General features: G+C 49.3%; 1 protein-coding gene across 1 annotated transcript in view; it reads left to right on the top strand.

The window, feature by feature from the left end:
• The first annotated feature begins 17,820 nt into the window (after positions 1-17,820).
• Positions 17,821-19,188, top strand: part of LOC138575453 (hepatocyte nuclear factor 6-like) — a 290,933-nt gene continuing 289,565 nt past the window's right edge. Inside the window, exon 1 of the mRNA XM_069649485.1 lies at positions 17,821-19,187. Within this exon, the coding sequence (XP_069505586.1) occupies positions 18,149-19,187 (1,039 nt within the window). The 5' untranslated portion in view covers positions 17,821-18,148. The remainder of the gene's footprint in view (position 19,188) is intronic.

Here is a 19,188-nt window from a genome sequence, read left to right as displayed (position 1 = left end):
GAGTTTCATAGTTTGGCTGCTTTTACCGGGAAGCTGTTACCTCCTATGGTGGCAAGTTTGAAGTTAGGGACAGAGAGGCAGTCTTTGTATGCAGTTCTGATCAAGTAGATCGGGGCGGCATTGTTAAGGGATTTGTAGGTAAGTGAAGCCATTTTTAGGAGAATTTTATCTCTAGTGAAGAGCCAGTTGTTCTGTTGGTTGATTACTGAGATGTGCTCTCTTCTGGGGATGCCTAGGGCTGCTCTCAGGGCGTTATTCTGGAGAGTTTGTAACTTACTCGTGGTAGCCTTGGAGGTTCCCAGGTAAAGGGCGTTACAGTAGTCAAGGCGGGTTAGTATAAGGGCTCTAGCGAGTGTGAGGCAGCTAGTGTCTGACAGAAATGGTTTGGCTGAGCGGATGAATTTGCACGTATATGCAGATGAGGATGCCAGGGAACTCAGTTGTCTTTTGAAGGAAAGGTTAGAATCCAAGTAGAATCCCAATGTTTTGACCTCCTGTCCAACTTTGATGTTGTTCCCATCTATCATGAATGAGTTGTAGGCCGGGCTGAGTTTCTTTAAGCTGTGCATAGTTCCCAGGATGATAAGCTCCGTTTTCTCATCATTCAGGCATAGTCCATGAGTGGCCATCCATGCCTGGATGATGATGTACACCCTATTTAGCAAGGCCAAATCCTTTCCATAATCTCCAGAGAGCGGAAGGAGGATCTGAGTATCATCTGCATAATTAGTGTAGGTGATACCGAGATGATCCAAATCATCGAAAAGGGACTTGGTAAATATGTTGTACAGTGTGGTGGAGACGCAGGAGCCCTGTGGGACACCACAGGTGATGGGTATGGGGTCTGCTGAAGCTGTGGGAGAAAAGACCCTCATAGTTCTTCCGTTGAGGAATGAGGTGATCCATGTAATGGCCTCGGGAGAGAAGTGTGCTGCTGTGTGGAGATGTGAGCATAGGACAGAATGGTCGACCAAATCTAAAGCTGTCGATAGGTCAAGGAGGAGGAGCAAGGCAACTTGTCCTTTGTCCCTGAGTGTATCAATCTGAGCTTTCAGGTCGATGAGTGCAGTCTCAGTCCCATGTTGAGGGCGGAACCCTGATTGTCTGGATCCTAAAAGGTGGTGTTCTTCCAGGTGCTTCTGTATTTGTACATAGGCGACCTTGTCTAGGATTTTTAGTAGGAAGGGAACAGTCGTTTTGGGTCGGTAATTGGTAGGTATGGCTGGGTCAAGAGTAGGTTTTTTTAGTAAAGGAAGTACCCAAGATTGTTTTAGATTAGTGGGGATGGAGCCAGTAGTGAAGGAGGCATTGATCAGTTTGGTGATGAAGGGTGAAAGGTCACGGACGGCATCTTTGATGAGCTGTGCTGGGCATAGGTCTCCCTGGCAGTTGGCGGGTTTCAAGGACAAGATGTTTTTTTCTACGTCGAGAGTATTGACTTTAGAAAACTTGAAACGGGTAGGGTCTGTGGTTGTGCACTTATCCGGACTTTTGGATGGGGGCATGTCTTTTAAGGCTGCTTTTTTGCTAGAGATTTTGGTTTGAAGGGTCTTGATCTTATTGGCCAGGCCATTCTGAATTTCTGAGCACCAATTTCTATCTTTGGTGCAGGTATCAGGGGGTAGTATGGGGGTTTCAACTTATTTGAGAATGGAAAAGAATGCTTTCATGTTGGATTTGGCTGAAGATAATATGCGAGAGTCAAAGGAAGTTCGTTTGGCCATGTATATTTCTTTTTTGTAGAGTGCGGTTATTTTGGATAGATTGAGTTTGTTAGCACCTGAGGGAAATTTTTCCAGGTAGCCTCACAATTTCTCTTTTATTGCCTTAAGTTTTTGAGGAATGGTGTGTACCATTTGTTAAGGTGTGATTTCGGTTTGCTCGGTCTGAGTTTGAGTGGGGCGATGAGGTCCAGTGCTGTGGCCATAGCCTTATTATATTCCTCAACTAGGATCTCTGGGTCCAGGTTGTCTGAGAGTGTATCAAGTTTGGGGAGTAGGTTCGGGATGAGTCTTTCTAAGGTGATGTTTTTCTTATTTCTGGTGAGAGTAGGGGGGGCCGTTGTAATGGGCGGAGGTGTAGGTCTGTCGGTGGTTAACCAGAACGATACTAGGTGATGGTCAGTCCATATTAGAGGTGAGATGTTAGTGATATTTGCTACACAATTGTGATCGGCCACCCAATCAAGTATTATACCTTTCGAATGAGTGGGGGCCATGCTTTTTTCCGCAAAGCCTAGTTCAGCAAGGGTGGTGACTATGGAATTAGATATTGGGTCTGCTGGGTCGTTATAACCTAGGTTAAAGTCCCCCAAGGTGAGGTCTTGAGATGAGGTTTTGGGATTGCTAGTTAGAATGGCGTTAAGGTCTTCATCGAAGGTGCCGATGGGTCCTGGCGGGCGGTAAATCAGATGGATGGTAAGGGTTTGGGTATTAGTGAGTGGGACTTTGACAGATAAGATTTCGCAGGATTGTACATTAGTGGGAGTTACGAGTCTCATGGGTAGACTAAGTTTATGTATGATGGCGACACCCCCTCCTCTGGAATTGGGGCGATCTTGCCTCAGGATAGTGTACTTGTCTGGGACTGCTAGCATGATCATAGGGCCTGCTGCAGGGTGTAACCAGGTCTCAGTAATAGCGAGGAAGTCAAGGTCGTCTTTGAGGATCAAATCTGCGATTTCTATCGCATGTGCCACTAAGGATCTAGCATTGATCAGGGCTCCCTTGATTTTAGGGCTAACTGTCTTTATGGTGGTAGATGTGTTTTCAATAGTGCCTGTGTGACGTTTATTTTGAGTTAGTCCAAGAGTGCTCTGGCTAGGGTGGTTGTGCAAGGGACTAGAGGTGAGGTTATGGTGTGGATTAGAGGTTTTAATGATGGGGCTAAGTTGAGACAACTGCTTTGTGGACTTTTGTAGGGTAGGCAGCGAACGGGCGAGCGGCTCATAGATTTTAGCTAGTCTAGCTCTGAGTCCTAGGTTCCTATCTATGGTAGTACGAGGGAGACTGGGAAGTAGCTGAAGGTTGGCTAAGTCTGTGTGGGGTGGAATCTGGTCGGTGAGCATAGTAGGAAGAGGCATGTTGGACAATTGTGGTGCCATCTTAAAATGGATTGCGAGGTTCAGGAGGATGAGGACAGAGGCGCGTAAGCTTGTAGTAGATAGACACATTCTAAATAGTGTTGAAGGTATGGGCTATAGGTCTTGACTGAATTGGTGCTAGTTAAACCAGTGTATGCTTGCCCTCTGAGCGTGGGAGGGAGGCTACATAATGAGGTAGGAGCATTAGGTTGCTATCTAAGTTTGAGATATGGCAGCAAGGCTAAATGCATCTCTGTTTGAGCGAGGCAACAGGTCTAAATATATCAGAGGTTGAGATAAAGCAAGATGGCTGAATACATCTAGATTTGAGATTAAACAGTAAGGCTAAATATATCTAGATTTGAATTTAAACAGTAGGGCTGAATATATCTAGACTTGAATTTAAACAGTAGGGCTAAATATATCTAGATTCGAGAACAGGCAACATACATATAAATTTGAGCGTGTCAGAAGGCTGAATGTACAGTACGACAACAGGTGTAAATGTGGCCGGATATCAAGAGAGCATAGCGCATCTCTAATTCGGAAATGGTGGTCAGGATAAGATACAAATGAACAGGCAAGTCTGATCTAACGCATGTGCGACACGTGAGGTAGAATCGGTAGATAGTGTACAGTGATTCAAACGAAAGTAGGCAATGTCTTAGTGATCGTTGACAATAATGGTCGCCAGGAGTTTAAGAGTAACCTTTACAGAGTTACCTTGTAAGTTGTAGAGTGTGGCACTGGTATATTCGCAGGTTGAAAATCAGAGACGCCCGTGGCAGGCGAGGGTGGCTCCTAATATGCTCCTTGTTGCGCCATGGAGCGAACAGGGGGCAAACAGGGGCCTTTGTGTAGGCCTTCGTCGGTGGCCGGCGTTTCGGCCTGCCGGCGGATGTGGAGGGGTAAAACAGCTTTGGTTGCTTAGCAACGAAGCCACGCGGCCAGAGCCTCGCTCTGGTGCCGCGATGCACCCGCCATCATGAAATCAGGTGGAAGAGACTGCAGGAGGTCAGTCGATGCCTGCAATGCGGTGTGCTACTTCAATTCAAATGCTATAATGGAAATGTGAAGGTATGCTTAAGGCGCATACCTATAAGATTTGCTGATAAATGCCTCACCCTTGTGGTATCCTGGGCGCGGCTGGTCCGTAGGCTGTAGGAGCCGCTCCTGGGCTCTCGGGAGGCTGGGCTCCTGCCCTCCTCCGTGGTGTGCTGTAGAGCATCGCAAGACATGGCTACTCACCAGTCGACTCCAGATGTTGGCGCAACTCGCAGACCTTTGTGTGCAGCACCGGGTAAAACTTTTCAAGGACACGCATGTTGGTGATGTTCAGCCAGCACCTGTGCACATGGTGCCCCTCCACGGTGGCACCGGCCTGGAGGAAGCGCAGGGCCTTGCTGTGGGTCCTGGATTTTAGATCCTCCCAGGTCCGGGATACCACCCCCTCCGTGTTAATGGCATTCCTTATCCCATCCCAACCCATCCCACATGTGCTGACGTCCTTCCTTGCTGTGTTGCATGGATGGGTTGAATAAGGCATCAAAATTCCTAAGGACCTACTCCACCAGGATGTCAACTTCCCCGGCAGTGAAGTTGACAGCCCTCTGACTCGCTGCCATTGCGTTGCCACTCTGGTCAGAAGATGATGGTTGTGACATGGCAACCCCTGAGGCAGGTGAGATGGGCTGTGGAGCGGTGGTGATGGTATGGCACAGTGGAAGTCCGCTGAATCAGCTCAGGTGGTCACAGGGCCAAGGACAGGAGCACTGGCAATGGCTGGACAGCAGACACTCAAAATGCAGGGCAGGTGGGCAGCAGGCACACACGCTGGGCAGGCAGCAGCAGATGGCTCGGTAGGAGGCAGCTCAGGGCAGTACGGGGCAGGTTTAAAGGCTCGTAGGCAGGAGCGTGGGTCTTCTGTGTCTAATGCGTGGGCAGCCAGAAACAAAGTGACGGTTACTTTGCACGTTCGAAATTAGCGCAGACATGTGAAATCCGAGGAAAGGCCCTCAGTGCGTAACTTATGTGACACATGCTGTGCGCTGGAGTTCAGTATGCCAGGATCTGGGATATAGAAGTACTCGTAGAAGCAAATCCGACCATACGTGCGATTGGGAGTAGACTGACGAGTGGATTACTGCGATTTTTGGGGTGCCACGCAATTCGTTCACTTCTGGGACTGTACGAACTTCTTATTTTGGTGGGGGATTTGCCTCTAGGCATACGCACATCTACTTTAGCTTTTTCAGAGGCTAACATTGAGTCGCGTATGCATTTTTCATACTCTGGGTGCCCCTGTGTATCGCGTCCCTCCATTCTTACCTTTACAGTAGCTTTCTGGGCTTCCCGTATGCATTTTTTGTGTTGCTGGGTGCCACTGCGTATCCGTATTTTTCTTTTTACGGAAGCTAACAAGGTCTCGTCTACGCATTTTTTCTGGGGTGCTTCTGTGTTAGGCGTCCTGTATTTTTGTCACCAGGCGTACTTTTGAGCCTTGATGGACCACAGAAGTATGTTTTCCATCACATACACTGCCCCCTGACTCTTAATTGCCCAGGACAATTGCTTGGTGTGCCTTCCATTGTTCAAGTACACCAAGAACATGAGTGGAAAGGCCCTAAGAGGGAAAGATGGCAGAGGTGGCCAGGGTCAGGAACCTGCCAGGGAAGCTTCTGCCCCCCACAGGGGTCAGGGACCTGCAGTGGAAGCTGCTGCCGTCCCCCTAAGGTTTCAGGGACCGGCAGTGGAAGCTGCTGTCCCTGTCCAGAAGGGTAAGGGGCGTGCAGTGAAAGCTGCTGTCCCCCCACCCCCAAGGGTTCAGTGACCGGCAGTGGAAGCTGCTGTCCATGTCCAGAAGGGTAAGGGACGTGCAGTGAAAGCTACTGTCCCCCCCAATGGTTCAGGGACCGGCAGTGGAAGCTGCTGCCCCTCCTAAGGGTTCAGGGACCAGCAGTGGAAGCTGCTGTCCTTTTCCAGAAGGGGAAGGGATGTGCAGTGGAAGCTGCTGCCAGTGCCCAGAAGGGTAAGGGACGTGCAGTGGAAGCTGCTGTCCCAGCATCAGTGGGTGATGCCATGGCCCAGGCCACTAGTGGTCCAGCATCTGGTACCCGGAGTGGTCCCAGCCACACAGGATCAGCACCACGTGGCAAGAAGGCAAAGCCTGCACAGCAGGAAGGGGCTCAACCCCATGGCACAGCACAGGACACCGGCACATTGAGGAAGAAGAAATTCAATGATGAACTCCAGATCCTCGTGGACTATGTGGCCGATCACCACCATGACATGTGCCTGCAACCAGGGAGCACATATACACCTGCTCAGCGTATGGTGCATTGGCAGCATGTCACGGATGAGATAAATGCCTTAGGGTATGAGAAACACACTTCTTCTCAGATCATAAAGCAGTGGAATGACCTCACCCGTCGCACCAAGTCCAAGATGGGTGCCAACCTCGCCTCGGCAACTGGAGGGGGGTCACCAGAGGAGGAGGAGCTCACCCTGCATGAACAGGGTATGAGCCAGTTCATTCATATGGATCAGGTGCAAGGCGTGGGAGGCCTGCCAGATTACGAGGGCACGTCCGGTGAGTGACCAAGCTTGTGCATCCTTAGTACGTGCAGGGAAACAAAACCAAGATGTATGATTGTGTTGCGCTTCTGTCTGCATTTGAATGACTGGCCTGGCTGTACCATGTCATGGTGTACTGACTCATGCCCAGTGTACTCTAGAGTAGATACAACCCACGTGTCGTACATCCGTTGCACATGGCATTGTGACAGTAGTGATACCCCACCAGCATACACAAACAACATTTTCAACCTGCTATCACAACGTGCCATCTAGTTAGTTGCATCAGTGATGTCAGTGACTCTGCTCTGCTAGACAAGTGCTTGTGTCTGAAGCATGTGTTACACATCATGCACTGCATGGTGTAGATTGTCCATTCAAACATGTACGTAGGTGGTTCCATGCTACTGATAACTTCCATGAAGACTACCAGCAGGTGTGTGCCATGGTTGACATTGCATTTTTCAACACTGTGCACATCCCTGCTGCAGCTGTGGCAATGACCCCGGTCTCACATTTTTGTGAGGATTCATCCCTGTTACCCTCCCACACTCAGCACACAGTCCATGGGTCATTGCCCCTGTCCCTCTTGTGTGTCACTGTCCCTTCTTCCTAGTGCATGTAATCACTCTCTCCACATCACACACTTTGTCTAGGTGTTACTCTTACAGTCATACTTCAACTGGGACTCCACACTCAGGCCGTGTCCACATTGTGGGCACTCCCTGTGCCAGTTCAACATGGGTCCGGCATGTGATTGATGTGCACTTGGATGTGAATATGTGTGTATGTGTTGACAGGTAATGTAATAGCATGTCACAGATCCACATGACCATGCCCATTTAGCATGTATGTGTCAATAGTTTGCTATGCCATGGGCCAGCATGTGCATTCAGAGAGCCATGTCTGTTGGCAATGTGTCCACTGGCTACATGGGCAGGAACATGGAATGTGGTTGCAAGTCTGCATATGCCGTGATCAGATTACTTCTTGTACATAGTGTCTGTATGTGATTCCTCTCATTGTGGCATGCCCGGCATTGTGTTGCAGGACAGCAATGTGATACAGATGTTTACTGTCGACACAATTCACATAAATCCTCATGTCTTTATATGTCCTTGTGCAGGTGATGAGGCACCAGATGCAGAGGAGGAGGAAGAGGAGGAACAAGAGTATGTGCCAGTCCAGCCACCAGTGTTGTGGCAGCCCAGGAGAATCCACTGATGCTACAGACCATCCTGGGACTATCCAGATATAACACTGACTCTTATGAATCCAGTAGCTCTGGTGCTGACCCAGATGTCCAATCCTCATTGCTGTTGGAGGTGAGTGCACCAAGTGTTGAAGCAGTTGGGGATCGTGTGTCTGCAGGGGGTTAGGTGCCTTCACAAGGCCAGGCAGTGGTGTCACGGCCATCTGTGGTGGTTATGGCTGTAAGGCCACGTGGCCAGGTATTGGGTTCTGGTCCTGGCCAGATGTCCAAGGGAGGGATGCAGTCCTGCTGCCAGAGACAGTAGCATCACAGCAAGGGCCCTGCTCCCTTCGGTCAGGCAGGCGTGGGCCCCGCATGTTAGGCAGAATTGCATGCAGAACCCTTTGGGAACACTACACACAATTAAGAACACAGGTGTAAGCACAATCTCACCTTTTGGTATAAGTCTGTACCTCACAGTTTTGTGGTAGCAGTGCTGAGCAGCCAGGCTTCAAGAGGGATGTGAGCAGTACAAGGTGTTACACAAAGGGCTTGCCATCACAGTGGTTCAAACACTTACTCAAGGTTTCTTGGTAAACCAATATTAATTTATTTACCCATTTAATTAGAAAACATTCCACGAGTAAGGTGCAGCTCCATATCACACTATAATACACTACAGTACACAACCAATAGGTTTCTGAACAAGGTAGGCTCCCCTGAAGTGGGAGCAAAATGGCACTTCAGTAACGTTCTAAAGGGGTAAAAAGACAAGGGTTATAAGAATTAAACACAAATACTTTCTCAGGCAGGGCAAATAGTTTCAGTCACTACAAGAGGCATTTCAATTCAATAGGCCTGGGCCAAAATCAATGGATCAGTGTATTGGATAGGATGGCACAGTCTGGTAGAAAACGGTTAAGTCTTTGCCAATGTTCTTAGAAGTAGTTTGCACGAAAAAGAGTTATGTCGGATTAGGAGGAAACAAGACTCCAAAGTTGGTTAAACTTTCACCGCGGCAGAGAGGATTTCTCAACCACGTTTGCACAGTACCTTTGTATGAAGAAAAGCTGTAGCTGAGGCAAATGTTCCTGGCAGTTCCTGCAGATCTCGCTGTTCCTGGGCGTCAGTCGTGGGGACAAGAGGGAGGACTTTGGGAGGTTCCTGCACTGCATGGGGAAGGATCCACAAGCTTGTCAAAACATCGGTTTAAGGTGTGAGCGCCTTAAAATCCACAAACTGGTATCCTTCTCACTGGCTATCTGGTTTTCAACAACACACTGAAGAAAATTCGACCAGTATGGAGATGGTTTCCAGGTGGCTTGGGAGTTGGTTGTTCCCACCAGCTCAAGGGAAGAAGTCGTCCTTGAAGGGGCTTCTCTATCGAGGGAGTTTCAGGCTACTCGGACCTACAGCAGATCTTCACCGGGCAAACCAACAGTCCAGGAGTTGCAGCAGGCGTCTTCCTTCAGCTCTTCTTCGGTTCTTTCGTTCCAGTGGTCGACTCTGCATTCCAAGTCCCAGAGACCTGCTTTTAAACAGTTTTCTCCCATTCCTTCCAGCCTAGCTGTCACTCACCCAGCAGGGTGGCTGTCCTTGCCGGACAGTCAGCCAGCCAATCATGCCAGAATGCATTCGGATCTCCTAGGAGACTAAGCACAGGGAGTTTTGGGCACCTCCCTCACATCCTGTCCACCCCAGACACTCAGGCGCCAGAGGGGGGCTTCAGTACTGAAGCCCGGCAAAGGCAAACGAACAAAGGGACCAAACCTGGTTTGGCACGCAGAGACAAACACTAGAAGGACCTTGCCGAAAGGAAAGGGTGAAAAAAGTCGATCAGAACCTGTTTTTACAGAGGGGGCTCAGATGCCATCTTGAAAAACATGGCTCAGGGGGATTTCAGCTACCGGGGCATTTAAACGGGTCGCGGTCAGGAAAATGATGGTAATACCACTGCCACCAGCCATTCTGAGAGGAAAGGGTAGCTTTTGAGGGCTACATGAGTTTTCTAGGCATAGGGAATACTAGGTGTTCCCTGCAGCACTCTGCTGTAAGGCAGTGTGTGCTGGGTCTAGCAATTTAAAAAAGACTAGCAAAGTCAATTTAACTTTACATTCACTGGGAGACAGTAGTCAGTCCCAGAGAAGGTATTTAAATATTGGGAAGTCTGAAAGACATCCCTGTGCCACTGTACTGAGGGTGCTGTGTGACACACACGAAAAAGATGATGCCTATAGAGTTGTCTAAAACTCCATATCCAAAGAACACAAAAGTAAAACACACATCAAAATACATGAAAGAGTGGGAAAAAAGGCTCACACTCTTTCCAAGTAAAAATTAAAGTCCTAGAAATCCAGCAAAGTTGCTGGGGGTCTCAAGAGGTAAGGGAAATTAGCACAATTATGAGAATTCTCCCTAACACCACACACAAGGGGGGTGTGTGCAAGCTGGGCAGACAGTGTGGGAGCAGTCGATGTTGCGTGCTGCGCAACAACAGGGTGCTGCCAATGATATTTTGTCTGAGGGCATGGATAGGGTGGCCAGTTCCATGATCCCACCAGCAACACAGGTGGAGCACCAGCTGCAAGCAATGCATTCCACATGCTGCTCACATAGGCTGCACATGGAGGCCAACATCAGGAGCCGACAGGCAGGAGTTGATGGCCCTCAGAGCTGCAATTGAAGAGGAAGAGGATGCCTGCGGGAGACTGCACCAACAGAAGATGCAACTATTGAGGCAGACCATCTCGGAGGAACTCCGTGCATCCTGTGAGGTTATGCATGGTGACCTCCAAAGTCTCATTGTGCTGGTGCCTTCATCAGTGTCATGCCTGCCCGCTGCCACTGAGGAACAGGCCAGGGCACTGCATGGTGAGCCTCCGGTACCACTGCCACCTTCTGATTCTACCCAACACGGTGGTTACAGCAGAGACATGCCCCCCGATCCAACATAGCTGTGCGGTCCATGAGCCCATGGAGGGCATTGTTTTTTTTCAACATCCACCCATGTGGAACATGACATGCACCCTGTCCCTCCCTCCTCCTGGTTGCACACCCCCTGACCCCACCCCCAGCCCCCGATCCATGACGGACATTTTTTTTATTTTTTTTCTATTTTTGTACACCCCAGGCACGGATGTTGGTATTTTGATTTGCCCTTTCTTGGTTTTTATTTATTTTACTTTATTTCCCTTGAGGTGTGCCATAAACATCTCAGGGCCAAGGCGTGTGCAGTGGTGTACATGCAGGCATGCTTAGCGAAGTCAACTAGCATGTTTGCATGGTGGTCACAGGATGGTATGTGCAGGTAATTATGGGTTTTGTGTTCCGTTGCACGTGTGTGCTGTGTCAGTGGTATTTCACAATAGCTATTTTTAATGTTTTCTCCCATGTTGTTTCAGTAATCCGTGATCTGGCGGTGACTCCTGTCTCGGGGTAGACACCCTGCACCCTTTGATGTCCATGCTCCCCATGCCCTCCACCAGGCACTGGCCTTCCTGTACCTGATTAGGAGTCACAGTTCCAGGTGATGGTGATGCGGGATTGACACCATACGGCACAGTCAGCGGGTAAGCTTTAGCACTGTCTTGCATGTTGAACATGTGTCATTGGTGTGCATGTTTGCTGCATGTCTTGCTTATCTCATATGTCCTTTGCATTCTGACGTGCCTGTATGGTCATTTAAGTGGACCTCATGTCACTGTGTTACCTACCTACGTGTATTCCTCTATGGCCACACCTACTGTGCTGTACAGCATGTCATTGTACATCTGAAAACCTGGCAGTGTACTCCTTGATCTGGCATTTCCTTGGGATTCCCTCTCTGTGTCAATCTCTCTCCCTCTCTCTGTTGTGAAACACTGTACTCCTGGGATACTCGCAATCTATTTCCATTCACCCTTTAGCACCCTGTGTTGCTCCTGCAGTGGGTGGTGTCTGAATATTTTCTTTATGAAATCATGTGTTGTCATGTATGTGCATGTTGTTTTTGCTGTTAATATTCATAGTATTCAATTTAGGGCAGTGTCTCCTGGTGGTGTGTATCGTATGCAAGGCAGGTGGGTTCCCTGGACAGGTAAGTGAATGGCATTTGCTGACCCTTCTGTGGTGTTTGCATGGGAGTGTGTGTTCACTTTGGATTGACTTTGCTTGTGGTCCAACACTACTTCCTAAGGAGGGCATGTTTCACAGGGGGCGTGCTTCTAATGATGGGTATGGCCATGTTCTTCAGGTGGATTGTAGGGTCACTGTTTGCTGATTATAAAAAAAAAAGTGTGTATTCTAACTGTGTGGGGCTTTCATGGTTGTTTGGAAGTAGGTAGCATGGTCAACTGTCTGTGGCCTGTTGCACGTGCTGTTGGTTGGGCTGATGTGTGTCTCATGGAACTTTTGTCATGTGTAATGAGTGACACTTGAAAATGTGATGATTATTTCATGTAATTTTATTTCATGAAATTTGAGTGTCAACTGCGTGGCAAGGGGACAGGTAAGATCTTCTTTTATATTGATCGTTATGGAATGTTACACATTTGACCAGTACATTATTCACATGCACCACTGCAGAAGGGGTCCACTACAGTGGGTATGGTGAACAGGCTTCATGGATCATGCTATGGCATGGTTAACCTCCTTTCTTTCTGACCACCAATCCGAAGTGAAACTCAAAGCCTTTCCTTCTTCTATGGCTCTTTCACACTGTGGCATTCCCCTGGGATGTAAGCTATCCCCCTGGTTCTTCTACGTGTACATGGCTGACTTTGCACGTGTGATTAGCACTTTCACCTCTGAATTCCAGTGTTATGTGGATGACACTGAGCTTTCTTTCAGGCTACCCTCAGCCGCCTCCTCTTCATCACTCATATCTGACTGTGTGTCCACGATTCAGTCATGGTGTGCTGCAAACAACCTCTGCCTTAACGCCAGCAGGACTGAGTTCATTTGCATTGAGACCCCTGCTCCAGCTTTCCCACTTTCTCTCTGGCCAGACTTCCTTGGACCTGCAGCCGCAACACCTGCATGGATATTAATCTTTGGGGTCATCTTCGCCTCCACTCTCTTCTTCTCATGTCACATTTCAGACATCTCTAGAAAGTACATCAGCTACACCTCCTCAGAGGTACTGTACATTTTCTGACTTTCCCCCAGCAGGTCACTGTCTCCACTGCCCTGGTTATCTCCAGGCTGGACTACTGCAACTGCCTCTTTCTCAGCCTCTGTGCTTCTAATCCCCACCCTCTATGACTCTTGAAGAACATGACGGCAAGAAATATCCTTGGCCTCAAGACCAGGGACCTCATCTGTCTGGAACTGATATCCCTCCACCGGCTATCCTTGGCTGCAAGGGTCAAATTTAAGGAACCATGCATTATACACAAGGCTTTGTGGGGCCTGTGAACTACCTATCTGCAACTATTCTTACCTAAATACTCTCCCTCCCGAGCCCTCTCCTCATGTACCTCCAACCTTGTTATAGTGAGCCAGTTCTCGAAGAATGGATTTGGAGGAAGATCTTTATCGTCAGCAGGGGCCTTCCTGTGGAATAGCCTCCTTGCTGCCCTCCGTATGGTGCCTCATATCCTTAATTTCCTGTAATTTCCTCTTCTACTCTTTCTTCTCTCTCCCTCTTCCCTGCTAACCTATCCCTCTGCTTTCTCCCTCTCTCCATACGTTTTTCCTTACAGCTTGATGACTGGCTACCTGCTATACATCAGGGTCTCACAAGCCCATGGCACCCCCAGCAGTGTTTTGTACACTTGCCTCCGGGACCTGCACTAGCCTCATCATCACTGTACTTGGTGAATGACCCTAGAGAGTTGCATCTCTCTGCACTTCCCCCTGCCTCCACTGACTGGATACACTTGGACCACCCATGAACTGGTTCCCACCCTCCACCTACCACTCCCTTGTACACGTCTGTGCACTTGCTCGTTCTGATTGCACCATGCCTGTACATCGTCTGTCTGTTCCACCCTGTCCTCGCTTCCTGCATGGTGGCACATTCATGCACTTGATAACACTGTAGATTCATCATCATACCCATTCACGCTTACCTCCACAGTTAATATGCACTGACCCTGCCAGTACAGACTATTATGGTTTCAATGATTTTAGGGCTCTGAACAAGTGTTCGTTTTCCCCCTGTTCCATCCATCCTTGAGCGCTTTGAGACACTTGCCTTGTGTATCGGGCCTTTATGCATAAACTTTTGCATAACATGCCATACATAACACAGTCTAATGATTATTTTATATGACATAGGGGGTTGTTTGGGTGACACGGAGGTGATTTAATTAAATGGTTGCCATGGTGGTAGTGGTGTCATTGTGTTTCTTTTGGAAACAGAAAAAGAAATGTCTTTTTAGTTCTAAGGGATGCACACAAATTGGCACTTCCAAGGGCACATTCTCAGGGTGGTTTTGTGGGAACAGGGGATTGGCCCATTGCCATCATTGAATGGCACCTGGGATGCAGTTGCCTTTTGGTCACTCCACAGGGGGAGGGCATTTAGGTGAAATACACTGCAACAGCTGGGTACGTGCAGCCTCTCCACGTGCCCTTTGCCCAGCCATACGCAGGCGGCGTGCCTGTGGGTGTGGATGGGGTGCCACCACCATGTTCACTGGGAAATGGGGCTGTGTTGCAACAGTGTGCAGGACACATGCTACCACAATGATCCTGCAGACTAGTGGTGGTGCATATAGCAACACACCACCAGAGTGGTCAAGGAAGCGGAGATGTGACTTGAGCACTCCGAATGTGCGCTCCACCATGGCCCGATATGAAATATGGGCAGTGTTGTATCTTACCTGGGCAGGTGTGTTGGGGTTGCGTATTGGCGTCATCATGTATGTGCTCGTAGGGTAGGCATTGTCCCCTGTAGAGGTGAGAATGTTTGTCATTTCTTGACTGTGTATATTTGTAGGTGTGAAACATGCATGTGCATGACCATTCATACTCACCAATGAGCCATGTTTTGCCATGCTTCCCAGCTTCCAGGGCCCGGTGTAGGGGGGACATCCTGAAGAATTAACTATCATGAGTACTGCCAGGATAGTTGGCAAAGACGGAAGTAATGATGCCCTTGGCATAACACACAACCTGAACGCTGATGAAGTGGCAATATTTTCGGTTGCGGTATATATGCTCTGTTGCTCGAGGTGGACGTAGAGGAACATGGGTGCAATCAATGGCACCGAGCACATTTGGGAAGTGCGGCACCACATAAAAATCCTGCACCACTGCCTGTCTTTCTGCAGGTGTTCTGGGCATGTATATATGCCGGCGGACAGAAGGGCGTGCAGTTATTATTGCCAACATCTGGTAGGCAGCATGACTGAGTGGGCTGTGAAATGCCCCCAACTAAGGCGTTGATCTGATGGAATGAGCCAGTGGCCAATAAATGCAGTACAGTGAGCACCTTTTGCAAGGGGCTCAGTGCTTGGGAGCACAGGGTGGGTGATGTGAGGTCATCTTCCCACTGCATGACCAGGTCTAAGATGATATGAGGGGGGAACCTATACCTGGCATAGACCTGGGCCCCGATTCTCATCAAGGTGTTAAGTACCGAAAAGGACGTTAAAAGGGTTAACGGGTTAAAGGGTTATTCCGAAGTCGGAAGGAATGCGCTCCTTTTGGAATACATGTGGCAGTTGCTAAGATGGGTTGGAAACCAACCTAGCAACCGCCACATTTGTAAACTGGCTTTTTGGAAGCCTATTCTTGTGGCACTCCTCCAGTTTAATATGTGCGCTAAACTAGCGCACATATACGGTACCCTTTTGGTGCCGTTAAACTGGAGGAGTGCCACAAGAAGCCTTGTTTGGTGTAAATGAAAGTGTTCATATACACCCGTGTGTTGTAGATGAACACTTTAATGTACACCAAAGCAAGCAGCTTCAACGTGGCAACCTGCAACGATGAAGGTGCTCGCTTTGGTGTAAATTAAAGTGTTCATATACACTGCACGGGTTTATATGAACACTTTCATTTACGCCAAAGCGAGCAGCTTCAATAAGTCTGCACGGGTGTATATGAACACTTTAATTTACACCAAAGCGAGCAGCTTCAACGTTACAGGATGCAACGTTGAAGCTTCTCGCTTTAAATGAAAGTGTTCCTATACACTGCACAGGTGTATAGGAACACTTTTATTTAAACCAAAGCGAGCAGCTTCAACGTTACATTCTGCAACGTTGAAGCTGCTCCCTTTGGTGTAAATGAAAGTGTTCATGTACACCGCACAGGTTTATATGAACACTTTCATTTACACCAAAGCCAGCAGCTTCAACGATGCAGGATTGAAGCTGCTCGCTTTAAATGAAAGTGTTCATATAAATCACACAGGTGTATATGAACACTTTCCTATACACCAAAGTAAGCAGCTTCAACATCCTGCAATGTTGAAGCTGCTCACTTTGGTGTATCGCCAGCATTTTCGTTAAATAACAATTCCCTCGTTAATTATCGAAAATGCTGCCGAGATTCTGCAATCCGCCTGTTTCTATTAGAAACAGGCGGATTACAGCAAAAGCACTGTCATGCTTTGCGAAGACGCCCAGACCCACATAAGAATAGCAGTGGTGCCTGGGCGTCAAGAAATGGCGCAGTGAGTTGTGCTATTTAGCACGCTCACTGCGCCAAGATGAGAATCGGGCCCCTGGTCATCAGAAATCACAAAAAGGGTGGTCCTTGGGTGGAAGATCTGGACCCTGGCCATCCTCCTCCTGCGGTGTCCCACGATCACTGCTGCAACAAATGGTACATTCATTGTAGCTGTATACATATGTTTGGTCATTGCGCGTGCTTTTATGGATGTCTTTTTGTGTACGCGTTGACGTTTATGCCTGCTATCACGTGGCGTAGGTGTTTCGGGGTTTGCGCGTGCTTTATTGCGCGCCGTAGATCCCGGTTCAATTCCATGAATTTGGTTGTTTTGCGTGCGTATGGGCGGTGCAGTTGTTTGACTGTGGAAGGTCCCTCGTGACGGCCACATTTTCGCTTGTTCTTCCCCATTCCACATGTTCCACCGCCTTTTTATGTAGCTGCGCAGACCGGGACGGCCCTACATGTGGAGTCTCGCGCAAGGCGTTCGTGGTGTCACAGTGACTTGTTGGACTGGCGCACACTATGTTCTTAGTATGTTTGCAGATTGGTGTGAGCGAGGTAGGTAGGCCTCGCGAGTTGTGTATGTTTGTGCGGTATAGTCACTCTTTTCAAATGGATATGAATGTGGCTGTGTGTGAGGGGGTGAAGTAGGATGGCTTAATACAATGCCGTGACGGTTAAAGGATCTGTCAGACGATTCGGAAGAACGGACTATCCTTTCCAAATATGTTTCCCTTAAAAAAAAAATAATTAAAACATTGTGAGAGCGATGACAATGGTGCGGTGGCTCGGGTAACAGATTGCAGAGAAAATGAAATACTCCCTCGGAGAACATAATACATTTCAACAAAGAAGCACAGAAATAGTGGAAATTCAGCCAGGTGGTAGATAAATGAAGGGGGGTCAATCGGAGAACGTGTATGGGAAAAGGAGAAATGTGAGTGAAACAGGGAGAGGGGGGTGCAATGGGCACGAGAGAAGGGATCCTAATGTGAAGACGTATAGAACGCTCGAACGGGTGACAAAGGAGCTGAGCATTAAAGTGTAAAATATGGAGGGTGACAGATGAGCCCAGATGAGATAGAGATGAGAGGAAGCAAATGCGACTAGAAAGAGAGAGGAGACGAGAGAGGTGGCGGGATGGGGACGCAGGGGTCGACAAAGATTATTAAAAAGAAAGACAGAAATGGAGTGGGGCGGGAAGAAAAACAAAGCAGAAAAGGGAGAGGGAGAGGGAGAAGGGACGGGAGAGCGGGCAATGGGAGGAGTAGAGCGTGAGAGTGAAAGGGAAGGTGCACGAGTGCCTGATGAGCTGGGAGATGCTGACGTCAGGCTCTGCTGGTTGTGAGACTGAGGCTGGCTGGAGGTCTGGAATTCAATGCAATTTGCAGCCGTGCAGCAGCAGCAGCAGCAGAGCGGGTGCCGGGCAGAGATCCCCTGCTAGGAGCACATTACGGAACCGAGAGCGAGCCCCGCGGAGCACGGTACAGGGCTGTGCGTCCAAGGGGGCAGAAAACGCCGAGCAGAGCATCACTGCCCCTAGAAATCCCGGAAGAACCCGTAGCACGGGCACTGAGTCCGGGGAGCGGAAACCTCATCAAATCATGCTGGATTGACTGCGAGGCAGAAGAATCGATGATCCCGCTCTGAATCTGAAATACCCAGGGAAGCCGAGAAGAGAAAACGACCTCAGCGCCATGGAACTTACAATGGAAAACCTGGGGAACCTGCACAGTGTGTCCCATTCCCAGGCGGGCGAGCTGATGGGAGGCTCACACGGCAGGCAGACATCTCATCGGAACCTGGTCTCCCATGGCCGGCCAGCCATGGTCTCCAGCATGGCCTCCATACTGGAAGGAGGGGACTACCGCCCCGAACACTCTCTGTCGGGCCCCCTGCACCCTGCCATGAGCATGTCCTGCGAGTCTCCCTCTGGGATGAGCCTGAGCAGCACTTACACCACCCTGACCCCCCTCCAGCACCTGCCCCCTATCTCTACTGTGTCGGACAAGTTCCATCACCACCACCATCACCCCCCCCATCACCACCACCACCACCCACACCAAAGACTGGGCGGAAACGTGAGTGGCAGCTTTACCCTCATGCGGGATGACAGGAGCTTGGCATCCATGGGCAATATCTACAGCCATTATCCAAAAGACATGTCCAGTATGGGGCAACCATTGTCTCCTCTTTCCAATGGCCTGGGATCTTTGCACAATTCTCAGCAGTCACTGGCTCCCTATGGTCCAGGTGGACACTTGACCAACGACAAGATGTTATCGGCCAATGGTTTTGAGCAACACGCTGCTATGCTGTCAAGGAGTGAGGACCACCTGGGGAGAGGACTTGGGGGACCAGGAGGTGGCATGATGGGCCCCTTAAATGGCATGCACCCACATGGACACCACCACTCGCAGTCGAATGGGGCGCTCCTCAACGACAGGGACAGACAAGCCTCCACTTCGGGGTCGCAGTCTAGCAGCTCGGGGCAGGTCGAGGAGATCAATACCAAAGAGGTTGCCCAAAGGATCACTGCCGAGCTGAAGAGGTACAGCATCCCCCAGGCCATCTTTGCGCAGAGGATCTTGTGCAGGTCTCAAGGGACTCTCTCCGACCTCCTGAGGAACCCTAAACCCTGGAGTAAGCTCAAGTCAGGTCGGGAGACCTTCCGAAGGATGTGGAAGTGGCTGCAGGAGCCCGAGTTCCAGCGAATGTCAGCCCTGAGGCTTGCAGG

The sequence above is a fragment of the Ambystoma mexicanum genome, chromosome 1p, assembly GCF_040938575.1.
Source record: "Ambystoma mexicanum isolate Mex_15411 chromosome 1p, UKY_AmexF1_1, whole genome shotgun sequence".
Lineage (NCBI taxonomy): Eukaryota > Metazoa > Chordata > Amphibia > Caudata > Ambystomatidae > Ambystoma > Ambystoma mexicanum.
Note: the sequence above shows the minus strand (reverse complement) of the source record. Positions and strands in the feature narration are given on the sequence as shown.